Here is a 22597-nt window from a genome sequence, read left to right on the forward strand (position 1 = left end):
CTAGTTTTGACCACTTGGTAAGACAGGACATAAGTGAACATAGAGCAAAGAAGAGAGAACACATTCAATAAATCAAATATTTAATATCAGAAGTATTAAGAATGGTGTCCTACTTACTCCCAAAGCCAGTTGGCTTATTTTGTGCAAATGCATTGTTCTGGGATGAGAAAAGACTGGTCCCTGTACTTGCAGTTCCAAACAAACTATTTGATGTTCCTGTTGATGTTCCAAACCCAAAACCAGTGCTTGTGGAAGTTGCTGGCTGGCTGAATGAATTGGTACCAAATAAACCTCCTGAAGAGATGGAAGTGGGAGAAAACAAGTTTATGTAGTCACCAAGTGAAGTTTTATATCATGTACATATGAACCAAATGTATTCCAAACATAATTCCTTACCTGGTTTGGTCTGTGAATTTCCGAATAAGCCTCCAGTATTGTTGCTAGAACCAAATGCGGATGTTCCAAATGCTCCTCCACTAGTAGTACCAAAGCCAGTATCTGAAACAGCAAAATCCAGGGTCTATGAGTAAAATAGTTTTATTATTTCTTTTTATTTTATCATCATTATTTCTTTATTTTGATTTATTTGCTTATCTATTTATTTACTTATGTTTTTTGGAGACAAGGTTTCTCTATGTAATCTTGGCTGTCCTGGAACTCACTCTGTAGACCAGGCTGGCCTTGACCTCAGAGATTCTCTTCCTCTGATTCCCTAGTGCTGGGATTAAAGGCGTGCGCCACCACTGCCCAGCTACATTTCAGAGCACTGCATTAAGTAGAACCACTAAGACAGTTTGAAGTCTTTCTCAAATTTTCATAAAATTACAGGATAGAAATTAAGCCAAGGTATCTTATGATTTTCATAAGAACATGAATTTTAAGTCAAAGGTGTGGCTTTCCACCATCACAAGCTGCATGCAGTCCAATGGCAGAGTATCTGCTAAGCACAAGCAGTGGAGGGGAGCGACCTGAAGCACAGGAACAGTGCTCTCTACAGTGGGTGGATCCTCCCCATCAATTAAGATAACCACAATAATCCTTCAAAGATATTCTCAGATCCACTTCTAGATTATGTCAAATTGACACAAAACTACCATAGTGGCTCATACCTGTAATCCCAGCACCTGAGAAACAGAAACAGGAAGATTGAGAGCTGGAAGACTGAGCTACATAAAGAGTTGTGAGTAGGCTCAGGCTACAGTGATACCAGTCTCAAAACAAAGCAACCGAACCAGCAAAAGTCAAATTAAGACATTTTCTCCTCTTTCACTATTTTTCAAAACTTACTTTGTCCAAACGTTGAAGTTGTGCCAAAGCCCCCTGTCCCACCCCCAAAAGGGGTTCCAAATGATTTGTTAAACATCTTCAAAACAAGTGTTTGCTTCAGAAAGCTGTAAAAGAAAAGTTACACTTTTGAGAAACCACAGAAAGTAATTTGTTTCAAGAAATCTACCATTTTACAAATATTAGTTAGGTCCATAAAAATGACTGCATACTACTCTTATTCAATATTCTAAAACCTTGAATGAATAAATTAAATTAAAATATTACTTAAATTAAATATAATACGTTATAACCTATGAAATGCTCATTAATCTACACACTTCCGAAAATAAACTAGTACTATAATGTGAGATTGAATTTCTGATCCTACCAATGACCATCCCCTTAAAATGTTTTTCAATGTATGTGTGTTGAATTGCTGGGCAATTTAAACTTTTCTTACTTTTAGTGCATGTATTCCTGCAAATGCCACAGCACATGGCATGAATGGAGGCGAGAGGATGGGACAGAAGTAGGTCTCAATTCAGCAGGCTTGGCAGAAGCTCAGACATCTCACTGGAGCAGTTTTTTTTTTTAATTTTTACTTAACTTACGTTTTAATATCATAATACAGATCAGTATAGACATAGACAGTACACATGAAGCTGCGGGTTTGCTCCCCAGCACTGGACGTGGTGGCACACACCCATAATCTTAGCAGGCTGGAGGTGGGAAGTAAGGGGATCAGAAATTCAAGGTAATCTTTAGCTATCAAAATCAGTCTAGGTTACATGAGACCTTGTCTCAAAACAACAACAAAAACAAGACCTCAAGTCTATGAGGTTTTGATAATAATCCACTTAGGAGATTTACAGTATGTGAATCAAAAATTACGAGCATATTCTGTTATCCCAACTATCTGAAATGTTTCTCTGGCAAGGGCTGGAGAGAAAGCGCAGCAGTCAAAAAAACAAACCAAAACCCGGGCAGTGGTGGCACACGTCTTTAATCCCAGCGCTCGGGAGCCAGAAGCAGGTGGATCTCTGTGAGTTTGAGGCCAGTCTGGTCTACTGAGAGAGTCCAGGACAGGCTCCAAAGCTACAGAGAAACCACTTCTTGGAAAACCAAAAAGTGTACCTACTTACTAGTCTTAAAGTTAGAGATTCACACAGGCAGCACTAGCACACACCTTTAATCCAGCACTCGAAGGCAAAAGAAGGTTGGTATCTGAGTGTTTGAGGCCAGCCTGGTCTACAGGGCAAGTTCCAAAGCTACAGAGAAACCCTATATATAAAAACAAAAACAAAAGAAAATAAAAAGCTAAAGGCTCACGTAATCACCATTTACTTTTCAGTAATGAGATCTTCTTTAAGTTTCCTACCTTTAGCCAAATGTGGTGGTACAATGTTTCTAACAGTGTAACAGGCAAGATTGCTGGGGCTATACAGAAAGCCCTAACCACGCCCCCCCCAAAAGCCAAAAGATTTGAATAGCTACATTAAGGAAAAAAAAGATGTGAACAGGTGAGCAAACAAATAGATGAAGGGGGCTGGAGAGATGGCTCTGCGGTTAAGAGCACTGCCTGCTCTTCCAAAGGTCCCGAGTTCAATTCCCAGTGACCACATGGTGGCTCACAACCATCTGTAATGAGATCTGGTGCCCTCTTCTGGCCTGCACACATACACGCAGACAGGATATTGTATACATAATAAATAATTAAATGAAAAAAGAGATGAATGGTAAATTTTATTTATATATGTTCTACTACACTTTTTCAAAATTCTGTTGTATAACACAAACAGTTCAAGGACAGCATGGACACATGAACCATGTGTCACCCAAAACAAGTGCTATCCAGTTATCCTATCGATTTTGCCAGGCACCTCCATTTTTGTGTGTTTTTGATTCTGGATACAGGTTTAGTCACAATGCTTGAGGTTATATATAGGAACTTTAGATTTATAAAACAAGTGTTGGGAGATGTTTGTTATTTGTCATTATGTGCTAATTATAACTGTGTAACATACTTTAATCATATTTACCCCTCCCATATCCCTATTACTGTAAGCTGTATGGACTAGTTTTTTTTTTGTTTTCCACTATCATTTCATTTATTTATCATCCATATCATCTCTAGATTTGTATTTTTTAAAAGGTAGGAAAACTTATAATGAAAAAGCTAAAAATATTGAAATGGTCATAGCCACAGGTTTACACTCAAGAGAGACTATCTTTCTATTTCATCTGGATGCAATTGATTGTATACCTACTGGAAAATCTTAGATAATTATTCCCACCTAATTGGTTGGTTTTTTTTTTAAATTTATTTATTTATTAAAGATTTCTGTCTCTTCCCAGCCACCGCCTCCCATTTCCCTCCCCCCTCCCCCAATTAAGTCGCCCCCCCCAGCCCGAAAAGCAATTAGGGTTCCCTGTCCTGTGGGAAGTCCAAGGAACCCCCCACCTCCATCCAGGTCTAATAAGTTGAGCATCCAAACTGCCTAGGCTCCCACAAAGCCAGTACGTGCAGTAGGATCAGAAACCCATTGCCATTGTTCTTGAGTTCTCAGTAGTCCTCATTGTCCGCTATGTTCAGAGAGTCCGGTTTTATCCCAGGCTTTTCCAGACCCAGGCCAGCTGGTCTTGGTGAATTCCCAGTAGAACATCCCCATTGTCTCAGTGTGTGGGTGCACCCCTCACAGTCCTGAGTTCCTTGCTCGTGCTCTCTCTCCTTCTGCTCCTGATTTGGACCTTGTGTAAGGACTAGTTTTAAATCAGCATATGACTACTCATCTAACGTCCTCTGAGACCATTTCTCACTAGACAAAGACCAGTGAACCTCAGGACAGCACAGAATACTCCTGGGACCGAGCAAGCTGCACAATCTCCTTTCTCATAAATACTGATGATCCTTCTTCGCAGTTTTTGGTTTTACTTTGTCACATTTACTCTGACACATGTGATCATTCCTAGAAACCTCATTTTTTTCTCAAATATTTTCCTCCTAAGATTCTTTGGGAACTTAGGTTTCTTATCTGGAAAAATCAGCACTCACCCCAGACCCTGGGAACTTTTCTGTTTCAGTACGGACAGGATCAGAGGCAATAAGTTAATGGGAACATATAAGCAACACAGGGGACATTAACTATGTGTCCTAATTCTGGGGAAAATTAAGATGGAAATGAGTGCCTTATTAAAGTTTACTCTTTATAAGGAGGCTTCAGTGACAAGGGAACAGTTGGAAGAAATACAAGCTAACTAGTTTTTTTTTTTTTTTGGTTTTTTGAGACAGGGTTTCTCTGTGGCTTTGGAGCCTGTCCTGGAACTAGCTCTGTAGACCAGGCTGGTCTCGAACTCACAGAGATCCGCCTGCCTCTGCCTCCCGAGTGCTGGGATTAAAGGCGTGCGCCACCATCGCCCGGCCAAGAAATACAAGCTAACTGTATGGAAGTAGCTTATGACAAATCACCCCTATTTCCATAAAATAGGCTTTAGGGTTTTAACAATACTGTTGTTTTTGAGAAAATGTGCCTGTATTTATCACATTTTAGCTGTAAGAACAGGATCTGTCTGGCTTGATATTTAGCCAAGTTAACAAAATGCTGGGATTAAAGGCGTGCGCCACCACCGCCCAGCTCTTTTTTTTTTTATTTCCCAGAAGTCCTTGTTTTCTTCCATAATCAGAATTTCTGAGTATTCCTTTGTAATTTGTTTTCTGAACACAGCACAATGTTTTCAAACCGACTATAAGGTTATCATCAGGCATAGAATGTGGCAGTGGAAAAAGTAGACTTTAACAATAGATGGATCTAGTAATTCTTGTAAGTTCCCCAATTAGAACTATGAATATATTTTTAAATTATTTTCATATTTTTTAAATTTATTTATTTATTAAGGATTTCTGCCTCCTCCCCGCCACCGCCTCCCACTTCCCTCCCCCTCCCCCAATCAAGTCCCCCTCCCTTGTCAGCCCAAAGAGCAATCAGGGTTCCCTGCCCTGTGGGAAGTCCAAGGACCACCCACCTCCATCCAGGATTAGTAAGGTGAGCATCCAAACTGCCTAGGCTCCCACAAAGCAAGTACGTGCAGTAAAATCCAAAACCCATTGTCATTGTTCTTGAGATCTCAGTAGTCCTCATTGTCCGCTATGTTCAGAGAGTCCGGTTTTATCCCAGGCTTTTTCAGACCCAGTCCAGCTGGCCTTGGTGAGTTTCCAATAGAACATCCCCATTGTCTCAGTGTGTGGGTGCACACCTCATGGTCCTGAGTTCCTTGCTCGTGCTCTCTCTCCTTCTGCTCCTGATTTGGACCTTGAGATTTCTGTCTGGTGCTCCAATGTGGGTCTCTGTCTCTGTCTCCTTTCATCGCCTGATGAAGGTTAATATTCAGGAGGATGCCTATATGTTTTTCTCTGGGTTCACCTTCTTATTTAGCTTCTCTAGGATCACGAATTATAGGCTCAATGTCCTTTATTTATGGCTAGAAACCAAATATGAGTGAGTGCATCCCATGTTCCTCTTTTTGGGTCTGGGATACCTCACTCAGGATAGTGTTTTCTATTTCCATCCATTTGTATGCAAAATTCAAGAAGTCATTGTTTTTTACTGCTGAGTAATACTCTAATATGTATATATTCCATACTTTCTTCATCCATTCTTCCATTGAAGGGTATCTAGGTTGTTTCCAGATTCTGGCTATTACAAACAATGCTGCTATAAACAAAGTTGAGCATATACTTTTATTGTATGATAGGGCCTCTCTTGGGTATATTCCCAAGAGTGGTATTGCTGGGTCCAGGGGTAGGTTGATCCCGAATTTCCTGAGAAACCGCCACACTGTTTTCCAAAGTGGTTGCACAAGTTTGCATTCCCACCAGCAATGGATGAGTGTACCCCTTTCTCCACAACCTCCCCAGCAAAGGCTATCATTGGTGTTTTTGATTTTAGCCATTCTGACAGGTGTAAGATGGTATCTTAAAGTTGTCTTGATTTGCATTTCCCTGATCGCTAAGGAAGTTGAGCATGACCTTAAGTGTCTTTTGGCCATTTGAACTTCTTCTGTTGAGAATTCTCTGTTCAGCTCAGTGCCCCATTTTATAATTGGGTTGATTAGCCTTTTACGGTCTAGTTTCTTGAGTTCTTTATATATTTTGGAGATCAGACCTTTGTCAGTTGCGGGGTATGCCTCTGACTCTTGAGTGTCAGGATTAAGAGGGTGCACAACCTCATCCAGCAGCCAGGTACTTTCTTTTCTTATTCATTTCAACAGACGTGTTCATGTAAATCTGACATCTATTCAAGGGACATGTCACTCTTTAAACTTAATAAATTTTCCTCTGTGAAATGTACCCTTACAGATCACATTAATTGTAGTGTGCGCATTTTAATTGTAATTTGACTCTATACACCTTAAGTTCTACAGCTCCCAATCATCACCATTTTACTATTAATAATCTTACCCTAATACACTATACACTCATTTCAGAAAGGGATTTTAAGTAATAATACCCTGGAAAATACCAACATCTACAAATTCATTTACATTTTTTATCTCAACAACAATGAAAGAATGTTGGTCTTAGCTATCACTGCTTTTTATCACCTCTATTTTGCAGATTAGAAAAAAAAAGAATCAGGTTTTACTAAATTTTACAAGGTCAAATAAGTAGAGCTCAAGTTTAACCTATCTAACTTTCCAAAGACACGTTCAATCACAGGAAAGTAACAGACAACAAGCAAAACCATACTATAGCATATTAAAGAAATTCAACTGCTTCAGACCTAAGAACAGAAGAATGAAGGCAACAAATACTTTTAACCCATGAAGAAAGCATCTCATTCAAATGCAACCCAGCTTTTCATTTTGGAGATTTGGAGATAGGGTTTCACTCTGTATTCCTGACTGACCTAGAGATCTGCCTACATCTGCCTCCTAAATGCTGGAATTAAAGGTGTAAATCAGAATACCCACTCAACTTCTTCAGTTCTGACAAGACTGAACTTGGTTGATTCTCATTTACCGCGCTGAATAAAATCTTTTCTCTAAAATTATCACAACAGAGGCTAGGAATTTAGCTCAGTTGGCAAGGGTACTTGCCTAAAAAGCACAAAACCCTGGGTTTGATCCCCAGCATAAATGAAGAACAGTAGCACATGTCTGTGATCCCAGCATATAGATTTAGAAGGATCAAAAATTCAAGGCATCCTCCGTAACACAGGTCTTATGTCAAAACGAGCCAAAATAGAAACAAAATTACACTGAAGCAAATTAAGATCAGAGAAAACCTCACAATCTGTCATAACCAAAGAAACTGAAGAACGACAAACTGGGTAAACTGGTGCTCACCTATAATCCCAGCACTAGAGAAGTGAAGGAAAGAGAATCAGTTCAGCTTCAACCTCAGCTACTCAAGTGAGCTTGCGGCCAGCCTAGGCCGAGGCCCAATCACAAAACAAAAACTAATGAATATAGACAACTCTGCTCTTCATCCGTTTTCCTAATTCACTCTATAAACTTCAGCCTGCTACCTTTTATAAGCCTATGTTAATTCCATCAAGCAATGATATTCTTCTAGACATCCACAGCACAAAAGAAACTCTTGACACATATCTACCTTGACCCTTACTTCCCAGCCTGGACACTGTGAAAGACCAAATTATGCAGACTTTCATTTAGGACTGTATAAGATTTGCTGTACCAGCTGCTTGCTATACTCTAAGATAGCCTTCAGCTGTCAGTCTTTTTCAGAACTGCCTCCACTGAAGACTTACCTCATCTGTGGTCATACTCTCTTCCTGTGACAGCCTAAATCCAAGGCCAATGCTAAGATTCTTGGTCCCAGCTAAATACAGGGCAGATAATTTTAGCTTTTTAATTTTCATAGGATTGGTTGACACCTTCACCAGGATACCACAATACTTAAAAATATAGCTTAGGGGCTGGAGAGATGGCTCAGTGGTTAAGAGCACTAACTGATCTTCCAGAGGTCCTGAGTTTGATTCCCAGCAACCACATGGTGGCTCATAGCCATCTATAATAAGACCTGGCGCCCCCTTCTGGCATGCGGGGCACACATGGAAGGAATGCTGTACACATAATAAATAAATAAATAAATATTTTAAAAAAATATATAGCTTAGGAGGCCGGGCGGTGGTGGCGCACGCCTTTAATACCAGCACTCGGGAGGCAGAGGCAGGCGGGTCTCTGGGAGTTCGAGGCCAGCCTGGTCTACAAGAGCTAGTTCCGGGACAGGCACCAAAGCTACAGAGAAACCCTGTCTCGAAAAGCCCAAAAAAAAATATATATAGCTTAGGGCAGAGTGCTTGCCTAGTCAGAAAGAGTCCTAAGTTCAATTCTCTTTTACTAGTAAAAAGAAAAATAATATATAAAAATAAAAGAAAAATAATCAATACATAAAAATAAAGATAAAGCTGGGAGGTAGTGGCACATGCCTTTAATCCAAGCACTTGTAGAGATAGACAGATCTGTGAGTTTAACACAACTCCCTTTGCTATAGAGGGAGTTCGAGGACAAAAAAAAATCACTATCCACAGTTAAACTGAATAAAATGAGTATGGTTCTGTTTGTTTGAAACAAGGTCTCAGTAAGCTCTCACTCAGTCACTCTGTAACCCAGGCTGGCCTGGGACTCACAGCACTCTTCCTAAGTACTGGGATTACATACCTGGAAACACTATCTACTTTTTGTCTTGTATGAGACAAGAGACAGGAAAGGAGGCTAGGTATTTCCAGAAAGAACTAAGTACCTAATCTTAATCACCTAATACTGTACTCCATTTTGGGGGCTAGCCTAGAATTCATTAATTTTACCTCTGTATCAAAAGTACTAAGACTACAGGTATACACATTAAACCAAGCTCCAGAGTCAGCTGCTCCTGCTTCTTTTAAAGACAGGGTCTCACTATGTAGACCAAGTAGCTTGGAACTCAGAGACTCATATGATGGTAGGCCTCAAATTCTGAAATTAAGAGGCTATACTGCGACCAGCAAAGATTTCTTTTGCTTATTTATGTATGTGTGTCTATACAACATCTGTGTAGATCTGTGTGAGAAGAGTGTGTAGGGCCAGTTTGCAGGTGGAGGTACAAACAGTTGTAAGCTACCTGACTGGGGCGCTGGCAACAGAACTCAGGTACTCTGAAAGAGCATAAAGTCTAACTGAACTGTAAACTCCAGATTCAGTGAGAAAACCTGTCTCGGAAAAAAAAGGTATGGGGAAAAAAAAAGGATGTAAAGCCCTGCAGGCATGGTGGCACACCCTATAATTCTCCTACTTAAGAGGCACAGACAAGTAGGTAAATCCAGCCTGCTCTACAGAGGAACTTTCAGGTCAGCAAAAACAACTAGTGAGACTGTCTCAAAGAAAGAAAAAAATGTTGGGTGTGGTAGTACACACCTTTAATTCCAGGCAGAGGCAGGCAGATCTCTATAAATCCAAGGCCATCCTGGTCTATGGAGTGAGCTCCAGGGTAGCCAGGACTACACGGAGAATCCTGTTTCAAAATCAAAAACTAGATAGATAGATAGATGGATGGATGGATGGATGGATGGATAAGTAGATAGATAGATAGATAGATAGATAGATAGATAGAAAGGGAAGAGGGGCTGGAGAGATGGCCCAGAGGTTAAGAGCTTCGCCTGTTCTACCAAAGGTCCTGTGTTTAATTCCCAGCAACCACATGGTGGCTCACAACCATCTGTAATGCCCTCTTGTGGCCTGCAGGCATAGACACAGAATATTGTATACATAATAAATAAATTTAAAAAAAAATACTTCAGTACTTTAAAAAAAAAATAGAAAGGGAAGGGTGTTATGTTATTAAGAAAAACTTATGGGCCAGGCGGATCTCTGCGAGTTGGAGGCCAGCCTGGTCTATAAAGTGAGTTCCAGGACAGGCTCCAAAGCTGCACAGAGAAACCTTGTCTTGAAAAAAACAAAAAGCAAAAACAAACTTCTGGCCTCCAGGCGAACATGCACAGATACACCTGCACAAAGGGATCTGCTGAGCCCTGACAAGAGGGTGGGTCGAATGTGCAGATTCTAGCAACCATTATATCAAAGGAAGACTAAGTGTTAAATAATGATGGTGATAGAAATATTACTGGAGAATACACTGATTCCTTCACAAACAGGCAGCCCCAATTCAGACTCAATTCTCCTCTTCACCAATTTTAAACATCTTTAGCTGATTTAAAACTAATTAAAAAAAAAAAGACAAGCAGAAGCTGGTCTGTGAAATAAAAAGCAGGTGGTTACCTCGGCCCTAGGTTCAATCCCCAGTACAACAAAACAAAAAACTGGAACCTGAGCATCAATTAAGGTAATGGCCCCAAAATGAATAAACAGATACTGAATTCTTCCCTGCCACCCAGTACCAAAAAAAAGTCACTTAAGACTGCCCAAATGAAGCAGTAAAAGTATTTAGAATGTTAATTTTCAACATTTTTTAATACTCTGTGATTATTCTTTGAAATTCAGTGAGAAGTATTCCAAAGCACTTATGTATTCTGAAGACTGACTCAAGGAAAAGCACTTCTGTTATTACTTTGGAGAGCTCTTTTTTTAAATTTCAACAAACAAAAAAAAAAAACAAAAACAAAAAGAACAACAAAAATGATAAACCATGGTTAAGCCTTGAAGCAAAACTGGGCATGGTGGACCACGCCTTTGAGGCAGGTGGATCTCTGAGTTCGAGAACAGTCTGGTTTACAAAGTGAGTTTCAAGACAGCCAAGGTTACAGAGAGAAACCCAGTCTAGAAAAAAAAAAATTGAAGCAAAATCTAGAATTTTTAAAACTTATCTAAGAGTTTGTCAGCTGGGAACTGGAGAGGTGGTTCAGCGGATAAGCACTGGCTGTTCTTCCAGAGGACCTGGGTTCAATTCCCAGCGCCCACATGGCAGCTCACAACTGTCTGTAACTTCAAGATTTGACACCCTCACACAGACATACATGCAGGTACAATGCCAATATACATAAAATAAAAATAAATAAATCACTTAAAAATTAAAAAAAAAGTTTGTCAGCTGCCACATTCCTTTTAAATTTTGCATTTATTAGCTGGGTGGTGGCAGCGTACGCCTTTAATCCCAGCACTAGGGAGGCAGAGGCAGGCGGATCTCTGTGAGTTCGAGACCAGCCTGGTCTACAAGAGCTAATTCCAGGACAGGCTCCAAAACCACAGAGAAACCCTGTCTCGAAAAAAACAAACAAACAAAAAATTTGCATTTATTTTTATGTGTATGGGTGTTCTGCCTGCATGTGCCCAGTGCCCACAGAAGGTATCAAATTCCCAAGAATTGTAGTTACAGGTGGTCATTAACCTCTACGTGTGGGTGCTGGGATTCAAACTCTAGTCCTCTGCAAGAGCAGTCCAAGTGATCTTAATGACAGACCCATGTCTCCTGCTCCCCCCCTTTTTTTTAACAAAGTACTTGTTTGCCTGCATGTATGTTATGTCCATGCACCACTTCTGTTCCTGGTGCAGGTGGAGGCCAGAGGGCACTGCATTCCCTGAAACTGGAGTCACAGATGGTTGTAGAGTCATGAGTGAGTGCTGGGAATTGAACCCACATCTTCTGGAAGAGCAGCCAGTGCTTTTAACCACTGAGCCATCTCTCCAGGCCCCCTATTATTTATTTATTTATTTTAAAATAGACAGGGTTTCCCATATCCTAGACTGGGTCTCAAAGTGGATATGTTGCCAAGGAAGACCTTCTATTTCTGTGTTAAAGTTTCTACTGTCAACTTGACACAACCTAAAATCACCTGGAAAGAGAACCTCAACTGAGGAACTGCCCAGACTAGACTGGCCTCTGGCCAGGTCTGTGAGAAAATGTCTTCACTGATAACTGATAGAAGAGGTCACCCTACTTAGCAGCATCTCTAGAAAGGAGCGGGTCTGGGCTATATGAAAGCAAGCTGAGCAGGAGCCAGTCAGTCACCCAGTAACATCACTTCTGCATGGTTTGTTTCAGTTCCTGCCTTCAATTCTCTCATTGATGGGTTTGTGACTTGGAAGTATGAAATGAAGTAACTTTTGCCTCCCCCAAGCCACCTTTAGTCATGGTATTCATTACAGCAACAGAAAAGTAAACCAAAACAACTTTGATCTTCCTGCCTTCACCTCCCAAATGCTGGGATTATAGGCCTATGTCACCAGGTCTGGTTCATAAAGTACTGGGGATGGAATCCAGGGCTTTGTTTGCACTAGGCAAACACTCCACTAACTAATCTACATTGCCAGCCCTCAGCTTCAAAATTTTGTTATTGTTTTGACAGAGGGTCTCACCCTGGCTGTCCTAGAACTCCAGATGGTGACCTCAAACTCCCCAGGGCTGTAACTGAAGGCCTGTGCCATCACACCCTTCTAAAAGAGAGAATACAGAGTTGTATTAATATATTAACAACTGTATTGTTTAATCTGTCAACATTCATAACTTAGTGAACCAACAATTTCCAAATCACCAATAGTGATGCTATAAAATCATGCATGAGATATGGCATACAAGATGAACAGTATAACAGCATATAAATTTAATGATATGGTTTCCAAATCTATAGCATAACCAACCTTTAACGAGATTTGAGTACAGTGTAAATAGAGAATACAAATATCGGTCTAGTCTACAGAGTGAGTTCCAGGACAGCCAAGTCTAAACAGGGAAATCCTGTCTCAAACCCACAACCAACTCCGCAAAAACAAACAAACAAAAACAAAACAAAAACAAAACCCTCCCTTCTTTCTTAGCTACTTTATTTCTCACAAACTTTAAATACCTTGTCAACTGTTGGAACCTAAAAGATGACTAATATATCCAATACTCTTTTATTAAGTCAGCTTTCCCACTGAATTCTTTAGCTATTACTATGTTTAATTTGTACTTAATTTTTCAGATAGGGTCTTAATATTTAGCTCTTGCTGGCCTTAATATGCTTGCCTCTGCCTCTAAGGTGCTGGGCTTAAAGGATTAAGACATCATACGGCCAGGTGCTGATGGCGCACACCTTTAATCTCAGCAATCGGAATGCAGAAACAAGTGGATCTCTGTGAGTTCGAGGCCAGCCTGGCCTACAAAGAGCTAGTTCCAGGACTGGCTCCAAAGCTACAGAGGATTAGATAGAAGGGTACACACCAAGAATCTTATCTCGAGAAAAAAGCGGGGGGTAGGCAGTCAGTAGACAATTTATGAATTGACAAGCAAAGTAAGGGTATAGTTTTCCTGAAATGCTGGGACAATTTTGATAATCTCTTGACCTTCTTGATAGCTACAGCTTTGGAAGGTGGTGTTAGTATCTAATAGGGAAAGGAGGAAGGCTGTTACATAGCCTACAACACATGAGAGAGCATGCCAGGAAGAGCTTCCCAGGTCGTGATATCCAAACTGATAAAATGGTACAAAAGACACCAGGTCACAACTTTAACTTTAGACCACAGTTCTCTTCTGCTCTTATGCATTACTTGTTTTTAAACATCAAAGCTACAAGCTGTAGATGTGTTCAGATCAAAATGACAACTAATCCCATCATATCTTTAAATATCAAAAGTAATTTATCAAAGTAGTTCCCAGTACCTCCAATATGCCCAGCCTGATTTATTTTATTTTTCATTTCAATTCTTTTATTACTTTATGTGTACAAGTATTTTGCATGTGCGTATGTGTGTGCACCACACGGATGCCTGGTGCTCCAAGGCCAGAAGAGCTTGTTCCCAAGACTGGAGTTTACCAAGTTGTAGCAGTCATGTAGATGCTGGGAATAGAACACCAGTCCTCCAAGAACAGTGCTCTTCACTACTGAGCCCACTCTCCAGCCCTCACCAGTTTTTAATTGAGATGGATCTTTTATGTTGTCCAGCCTAGCCTCAAACTCCTGGGCTCTTGTTCTCCACCCTCAACTTCCATGACTGGTGACAATTCAGGCTTGCACCACCATATCTATATTGATTTTACTCACTCTCAACACTTGGGTTTTGTTTGTTTGTTTGTTTGTTTTGAGGCAGGGTCTCAATATGCAGTCCTGGTTGTCCTGGAACTAAGTATGTAGACCAGGCTAGACTTCAACTCTGAGAGCCAGCTGCCTTTGCCTCTCAAGCACTGGAATGAAAGGCGTGCATCCTTGAGCCTGTCTGTCCTAACTAATTTTTAAGTTTAGTTCTCAGAAGTCTATGCTAGGGCTAGGTGTTACAGCAAACGCTTTTAATCCCAGCAACTGGGGAGGTAGAGGCAGATGATATCTTTCATTTCGTGGCAAGCCTGGTCTACATAGTAAATTCCTGAACAACCACGAGTGAGATCTTGTATCCAAAAAAAAAGTAAAAGTCTACACCAGGGTATACTAATAAAGTTCTATTATCTTTTTTTTTAATTTATTTATTTATTTATTTATTTATTTATTATGTATACAATGTTCTGTCTGTGTATGCCTGAAGGCCAGAAGAGAGCACCAGACCCCAATACAGATGGTTGTGAGCCACCATGTGGTTGCTGGGAATTGAACTCAGGACCTTTGGAAGAACAGGCAATGCTCTTAACCTCTGAGCCATCTCTCCAGCCCAAGTTCTATTATCTTATTATTTAAAAGCAAACATGGCAACAATAAAACTGGAAATGTTTTGAAAACTATGTCAAATATCCAAATGTCCATGTCTTTTCCTCTACCAAATGGACTAGCCAATAATGGGAGACTGAACATACAGGGAGGGTGGAATAGTATAAAAATAACTAGACTTGGGTCAAGACATCAGACATTCCTGAGTCCTCTTATTCTACCTCCCACCTACAAAACTCTGAACGTGATACAGAGTTGAGAATTGACAAACAATTGCTGACATCTTTTAGCTGCAGTAATTCAGAAATCCAATCCTTCTGACCTCGGTTTATACGGAACATGCGACGGAACAGAAAAGAACCTTTCATTCGGCTGACCAAACCTCTAATGGCCAGGCATGGTCGTAAAAAGCTAAGGCACTTCCGACTCACTCAATCCTCTGGTTAACCCTAAACAAAACGCGTCCTCTAGAGTGGTCAAGGAAATGATGGGGGAACCTCACCGAGTCCCCAAGGCACCATCCCCGCAAGGCCTGCCTCACCTCTGCCGGGCGAATGAATGAGTAGCACCGAAGACAACGAGGTTCACTCGGCATGGGCTGCCACCCGAGACCCCTTGGCCTACGCCCCACGCGTGTGCATTCCCTCCCAGGGCCTCCCGAGCCAAGCCGCAGGGCCGCGGGCCCCGCCCCCTCACGCAGGCCCGAAGGAGCGCGCCCGGCACGAGACTGCCGACGGAAAGGGCCCGGGGCGTCCCGCGCAGATGCCGGTCCAGAGGGGGAGACCCGCCCGCCCGGTCCCAGCGGCGTCCCCTACTTACCGCGGTGCGTCTGGGGTGAGGACCCAGGTCCGTCTGCCACCCGCCGCTCACAGAGCAGCGCGCGGCCGCCAGGAAACCGCCGCCACCGACCGCCGCTCTGGGCGCAGCGCGCAGAGGCCCGACTGCGTCACACGCCGCCCGCCCTCAGAGACCAGCCCCGGGCGCTCCGCCCTAGCCGGCCGCGCATTGGCAGGCCGGGCCGCCACTCGCGGCCCGCCCCATTACTCATTGGGCGACGAGCCTTTTGAATCCGAACTGAAGGCGGTCTCTGAGGAAGCGGAGGGGAAGAGGAGGGGCGTGAGGACTGGGATGGAGGGGGAAAGGAAGAAAAGGAGGGACGATGGGAGGGACGTGGAGTCCCGCCCTCTCTGCCGCGACGGTTGGCTGAGAGGGTCCTGACGTCACACAGCCCCTCGAAGAAGGCTGGGGAGTGGCTAGGAGGGTGAGGACCAAACAGCAGTGACGTTGCGTCTAGGCCCCGCCCCATTCCTTGGAGCGCCGAGACTCGGGCTACGGAAGTTCCGGCCAATCAGAGGGAAGGCCCAAAGATGACATGGTAACTGTTCTACCCTTCTTTATCCCCAGTCTGCGGCCAATGAAGGGACGGCTCTCTGGCCACCCAGCTGGCCCTTCGGAGCTGGAGAACCCTTTCAGGATACCTCTCGGTCCACATGGCTTGTCTGTGGCCGCTCCGAGACCCTCAGTCCCACTTTTCTTAACAGGGCAAGCCAGTCCTCACATATCCTTCCCTCCTCTGAATCTCTAAGGTAGATCTGAGCAATGGTCTGTTTTAGGGCTTGATCCCAAGGAGGGATTCTTGGACCTTTTGCCTCTTTCAAAACCTGTACCTGTTCTGGGTGACTTGGTGCAAATGTCCCGCTTCTCCAGGACACATTTGCTAACCTCAGCAAGTTGTGATGTTTGGGCGGTCCCCTGGTCAGGATCTTGTTACTTTGTATGTTATTTTTCTGTTCTTTGCCTCCTCTCTCCCCTGGTCTTGGTCAAAGCTACATTTTCATACTTTTGGTGTCTATTTCATCCTAGGACCTAGCTAAAAGCAGAGGAGTGGGCATGTTCTAGAAACCAGACCCATCTAGTGATTGAAGTCTCACAGAATAGCAGGGTCTGTCCTCAGAAAAAGAGAGTGCACACTACCGCTCCACCACCTCCTAGGACATCAGTATACAACCGAAAGGAGATGGGCTAGGAATTTTAAATGAATCTTCAATGTCCTTGGTAGTACGGGAATTAGAAACATGTTAAAAACGAAATGGTGGCCGGGCGGTGGTGGCGCACGCCTTTAATCCCAGCACTCGGGAGGCAGAGGCAGGCGGATCTCTGTGAGTTCGAGGCCAGCCTGGTCTACAAGAGCTAGTTCCAGGACAGGAACCAAAAGCTACGGAGAAACCCTGTCTCGAAAAATCAAAAAAAAAAAAAAAAAACAAAAAAAAAACAAAAAAAAGGAAATGGTGTTGGGGCTGTAGCTCAGTTGATAGAGTGCTTGCCTGCCACGTGCAAAGCCTTCTATTCCTTCCCCAGCACCACATAAACATAGATTGGCTTATTATAGTTAAATGTAAATGGAATCAAAATCTAGGACTTTTGTGTCTGGTGCTTTCTCTTAGGATACTGTTTTCAAGGTTCACCTGCATGGATAACATGTATCTGTAGCACGATTAATAAAAACACAAAGACAGAAATTGGGGTTCAGCCTGAAAGTCAGAAAAACAAAACGGCCAGCTTGGCTCTTACCTCTATCCTGCCTCCAGGAATCTCAGGATGAGACTGTGAGAGCTGTCTCCTCCCGTCTTATATTCCTCTCTAGTGATAGAATTAAAGGGGTGCACCATTACTGCCCGATTTCTGTAACGAACCAGTGTGGCTATTGGGATTAAAGGTGTGTGTCACCACTGCCTGGTCACTAAGGCTGTTTTAGTCTCTGAACTTCAGGCAAGTTTTATGTATTAAAAATACAAATGAATATCACTATATGTTGATGGAGGAAGGTCATTGGTTAATTAAATAAAGAAACTGCTTGCCCTGATAGGTTAGAACATAGGTGGGTGGAGTAAACAGAACAGAATGCTGGGAGGAAGAGGAAGTGAGCTCAGAAACGCCATGCTCCCCTCTCCCGGGCAGCCGCACGTGATGAAGCAAGCCGCCAGGTCAGACATGCTGAATCTTTCCCTGTAAGACCGGTGCTACACAGTTTATTAGAAATGGGTTGATCGTGATATCAGAATTAGCCAGTAAGGGCTAGAGCTAATGGGCCAAGCAGTGTTTAAAAGAATACAGTGTCCGTGTAATTATTTCGAGGCATAAGCTAGCAGGCGGCCGGGGTGCTGGGGATACAGCTGCGCCGCTCTTATTACAACAATATGTAGTACCCCATTCAGAACTGGAGAGATGGCTTAGCAATTAAGAGCACCAACTGTTCTTCCAAAGGATACAGGTTTAATTCCCAGCACCCACATGAGAGCTCATACCTCTCTGCAACTTCAGTTTCAGGGGACCTGACACACATGGCAAAATATTAATGCACATAAAGATAAAAATGTTTAATGGTGGAACTGGAGATATGGCTCAGAGGTTAAGAGCACTGGCTGCTCTTCCAGAGATCCTGAGTTCAATTCCCAGCAACTACATGGTGGCTCACAACCATCTATAATGAGATCTGGTGCCCTCTTCTGGCCTGCAGACAGAACACTGTATACATGACAAAGAAATCTTTTTTTTTTTAAATCCCTTTGTACAGGTGTTCCATCTTCGGTCTATGACTTAGTTTGTGGACACTTGGGATTTACATTTTAACCATTCTGGCTAATGCTGCTGTGAACATTTGTACTCAAGCTTTCTGTAGACATGTTTCAAATCTCCTGTGTGTATACCTAGGTACAGAACATGGCAACTCTGTATTTACTCCTCACCAAGTGCTTTATATTTATTGGCTCATTTGAGTTTTATTTATACTTTTATGTGTTGATTTTTAATCACTGTTTTGTTTTTTAAAAAATATTTGTTTAGGGGCTGGAGAGATGGCTCAGAGGTTAAGAGCATTGCCTGCTCTTCCAAAGGTCCTGAGTTCAATTCCCAGTAACCACATGGTGGCTCACAACCATCTGTAATGGGGTCTGGTGCCCTCTTCTGGCCTGCAGGCATACAGACAGAACATTGTATACATAATAAATAAATAAATAAATATTTTAAAAAAATATTTGTTTACACTCAAGAAGCAAGATCTCTGAGTTTGAAGCCAGGCCATGGTGGCGCACGCCTTTAGTCCCAGCACTCGGGAGGCAGAGGCAGGCGGATCTCTGTGAGTTCGAGACCAGCCTGGTCTACAAGAGCCAGTTCCAGGACAGGCTCCAAAGCCACAGAGAAACCCTGTCTCGAAAAACCAAAAAAAAAAAAAAAAAAAAAAGATCTCTGAGTTTGAGACCAGCCTGGCCTACAGAGAGAGTTCTAGGACAGCTAGGGCTACACAGAGAAACCCTTCTGTGAGTGTTGCAGGTGCTTGTGAGCCTCCCTACATAGTTACTGGAAACTGAACTTAGTCTGTAAGAACAGTAATGTGCTCTTAACCACTGAGCGATTTCTCCAGTCCAATTGTCTCATTTTTTAATACTATTGTTTTTTTTTTGGGGGGGGGTGTAGACATATCCATGCCATGGTACACAGAGACCAACCTGCAGCAGTCTCCCCTGTCCTTTGTATGGGTTCTGGGGCTCTGCACTCAGGGTATCAGGTTTGCACAGCAAATGTTTTTACCTGCTGAACCATTTGCCAGTCCTAATTTTTTTTTTTTTACATTTTGGGGACAGAAAGATGGTTCAGTGGTTAAGAGTGCTTGTTGCTCTTGCAGAGGTCCAGGTTCAGTTCCTGGTGATGACAGACCACAATTGTCTGCTGACTCCAGTTCCAAGGAATCTGATACCCTCTTCTGACCTCTGTGGACATGCACATGATACATGTAGAAATCAGCAAAATACCAGTAAATAAATCTTTTTTAAAAATTCGTTTTTTGCCGGGCGGTGGTGGCGCACGCCTTTAATCCCAGCACTCGGGAGGCAGAGGCAGGCGGATCTCTGTGAGTTTGAGACCAGCCTGGTCTACAAGAGCTAGTTCCAGGACAGCCTCCAAAACCACAGAGAAACCCTGTCTCGACAAACAAAAACAAACAAAAAAAAATTCGTTTTTGTTTTTCTCACTGTGTAATATAAGTGCCACACTTATTTACCAGGCCAAAGTCACCTGAGAAACCCAGCAGCCTGAAAGCTCCACTGCCTCTCAGAACTGGAAGGCACACTATGCCCCAGGAGCCATGGACTCTAACCTAAAAACCCTAGATGCACGCCTCTCAAGGAAGCTAAGCCAGGCTAGTGCCACGGTTCCCTGCAATTCCCCCTTTTATAACCTTTAACTTTAGGGCGTGCAACTTAGTATTTAAAGCATACATGGAGTAGCAGCTCAATCTTAAGACTATAATGTTTTGGGCTGGAGAGATGACTCAGAAGTTAAGAGCACTGTTTGCTCTTCCAGAAGGGCCCGAGTTCAATTACCAGCAACCATATGGTGGTTCACAACTATCTCTAATGAGGTCCAGTGCCCTCTTCTGGCCTGCAGGGATATATGGAGGCGGAATACCATATACATGATAAATAAACATCATTTATTTATTAAAAAAAAAGAGACTAATGTTTCCCAGTTAGCCAGCAAAAGCTTCCCCGGGGACATTTCTATGGACCATAGTTTAGAAGTCCATTTAGAGAGAGAAAAATAATGACCAAAAATCTTGGCCAGGTTTTGTACAGCAATGGAGGAGAGCAATTCATCTTACTTTGAATGTTGAATGGTTATTAATTTTATCATGCAGGGCCTGAACATCAATACTTAAATTATCATGTGACCATCTCTGCTTAGGGAACAATATGACTAGCCTTGGGGGCACCCAAGATCTCAGAGTCATTGACATAGACAAGAATGTTATTCTCTTCCCAATTAACAAAGTAAAACACAAGGGGATCATCAGGTCCATAAGCCCAGAGCGGCTCAGCATTCAGATGTGTTCAACAGAGACAGCACAGCAAAAACAGTAATTCTGCAGTCACACTTGTACCCTAAGACTTGCTGTCATTGGAAGGTAGGTTCTCTTCTTGGTTCGACAGCACCTTTGCCCTGTTCTCCTCCTTCTTCCTCAGGTACCCACACTGACTTTTCAGCACCCTGAGGAAAAACATAAACAGCTTGACTCCAGTGAATTACTGGATCAGGGTATTGCATTGAGCTAACATAATAGTTCTCCAAAGAACTGTGACCTTGGATTTTTTCAGAGGGGCTCAAAAACATTCTGCAGCAGTGAGGCCATCCTTGCCCAAATTAAAAAATTGAAAGTATATATAATAGAACATAAAGTATTGTGAGGAATAGCCATATTTTTCTTCTCCCCTCCTTTATTTTTAAATAACATTTAAGTTTTCCATTAGCTCTTTCCAAAAAAAGATTGACCCTGAGGATTATAAGGAATTCCTGTGATGTGGAGTATATCAAACTGTTGGTAAAATTTCTGAAAAGGCTTGGCAATGTATGTAATGACACTGCTACTTTTTAATATTCTGCAGAAGCATAAAATAGTAAAAGTCAGTGCTAAGTTGTTGGAGGAGGGGCTGCTTATTCTTTCTGGCTAGCTTACACCCAAAATAATCACACAGAAGCTGTATTAATTAAATCACTGCTTGGCCCATTAGCTCTAGCTTCTTTTTTGCTAACTCTTACATATTAACTTAACCCATTTCTATTAATTCATGTATTGCCACATGGCAGTGGCTTACCAGCAGAGTTTCAACATGCCTGACTCTGGCCGTGGCTCCTTGGCATCTCTCTGACTCCGCCTTCTTTCTCCCAGCATTCGGCTTAGTCTTCTCCGCCTACCTAAGTTCTACCCTATCATGCCAAGGCAGTTTATTCATTAACCAATAAAAGCAACACATAGAAAGAAGGACCTCCCACACTACTAAGTCATCAGAGGTAGTTAATGAAAATTTTTAATTTTATAATGAGTTAATAGTTTACCCAATTTTTATTTTTGTAAACAAATGTTTAACATTTTATTATTTTTAGTCGAAAGGAAAATACCCAAAATCTCCTGAGTAAATTGGGAACGTGGGGATCATGGGAGAGGGTAGAAGGGAAGGGGAAGTAAGGGAGGGAAGAGCAGAAAAATATATAACTCAATCAAAACAATAAAAAGCTACAGTCATTTAAGGAATGCTGAGCAGGAGAAATAGTCATTTCTAGAGAAGTACACACCAGTCGGCTATATAATACCAAATGGTCAGTCTGGAAATAGGCATACAAATAGCATTATATAAACTGAGCAGTATGTATTTATGTATTTAGGAATATGTATGTATATACATATATGTATATAACAACAATTATTTTTTAAATTATTATAAAAAAGGTCATGAATTTGAATGAGAGTGAGGAGGGGTATATGAAAAGTTTGGCAGGAAGAAAGGGAGGTGGGTAATTATATGATTATATTATGTTCTCAAAATAATTAATTTTTAAAAAGAAAAAGTTAAGAAAGGAAAGCAAAATACCATGCTTATAATGTATAATAGAAACAAGAGGAAACTATTTTTTTCTTAAAGCAGTAGCAACAAACTTTTGGCATAAGGTTGGACTATTTGTCATTATGCATTTTTTTTCTTGTTGAATAACTGCCAACAGTTGGGGCATTGCTTGCTCTTGGAGGGCCACAGCCAAAGCTAACCCCTCTTTCTTTCTAAAGAGACAGATGGCAGTCTGGCATGTAGCATTAGCATTTTCATATGCCAGTTGTTTAACAGTAATCATTTTCACCTTCCCATCAACCATTAGGCAATTGACCACAACCACCCACCAAAGATGAGAAACAAAACCTTGATATGGCTTATGAGGCCCCT

The 22597-nt window shown here is 42.0% G+C and overlaps 2 protein-coding genes across 8 annotated transcripts in view; one reads left to right on the forward strand and one right to left on the reverse strand.

The window, feature by feature from the left end:
* Positions 1–15779, reverse strand: part of Nup98 (nucleoporin 98 and 96 precursor) — a 95237-nt gene extending 79458 nt beyond the window's left edge. For 6 of the 7 annotated variants that reach the window (XM_041675971.1, XM_041675970.1, XM_041675973.1 and 3 more), the window contains exons 1-4: positions 15651–15779; positions 1288–1391; positions 397–498; positions 118–294 (exon numbers count right to left, since the gene is read on the reverse strand). In XM_041675971.1, the coding sequence (XP_041531905.1) occupies positions 118–294; positions 397–498; positions 1288–1363 (355 nt within the window). In that variant the 5' untranslated portion in view covers positions 1364–1391; positions 15651–15779. Of the gene's footprint in view, positions 1–117; positions 295–396; positions 499–1287; positions 1392–15372; positions 15392–15650 lie in introns of those variants that run through there. The other variant, XM_041675968.1, reaches the window with a different exon arrangement.
* Positions 15780–16114: 335 nt separating this feature from the next.
* Pgap2 (post-GPI attachment to proteins 2) overlaps positions 16115–22597 on the forward strand; it is a 33770-nt gene continuing 27287 nt past the window's right edge. The window contains exon 1 of the mRNA XM_041676136.1: positions 16115–16206. The gene's annotated coding sequence lies outside the window, so the exon portion shown is untranslated. The remainder of the gene's footprint in view (positions 16207–22597) is intronic.

The sequence above is a fragment of the Microtus oregoni genome, unplaced genomic scaffold (assembly GCF_018167655.1).
Source record: "Microtus oregoni isolate MIOR12 unplaced genomic scaffold, Mior012 000027F_ref0000203, whole genome shotgun sequence".
Lineage (NCBI taxonomy): Eukaryota > Metazoa > Chordata > Mammalia > Rodentia > Cricetidae > Microtus > Microtus oregoni.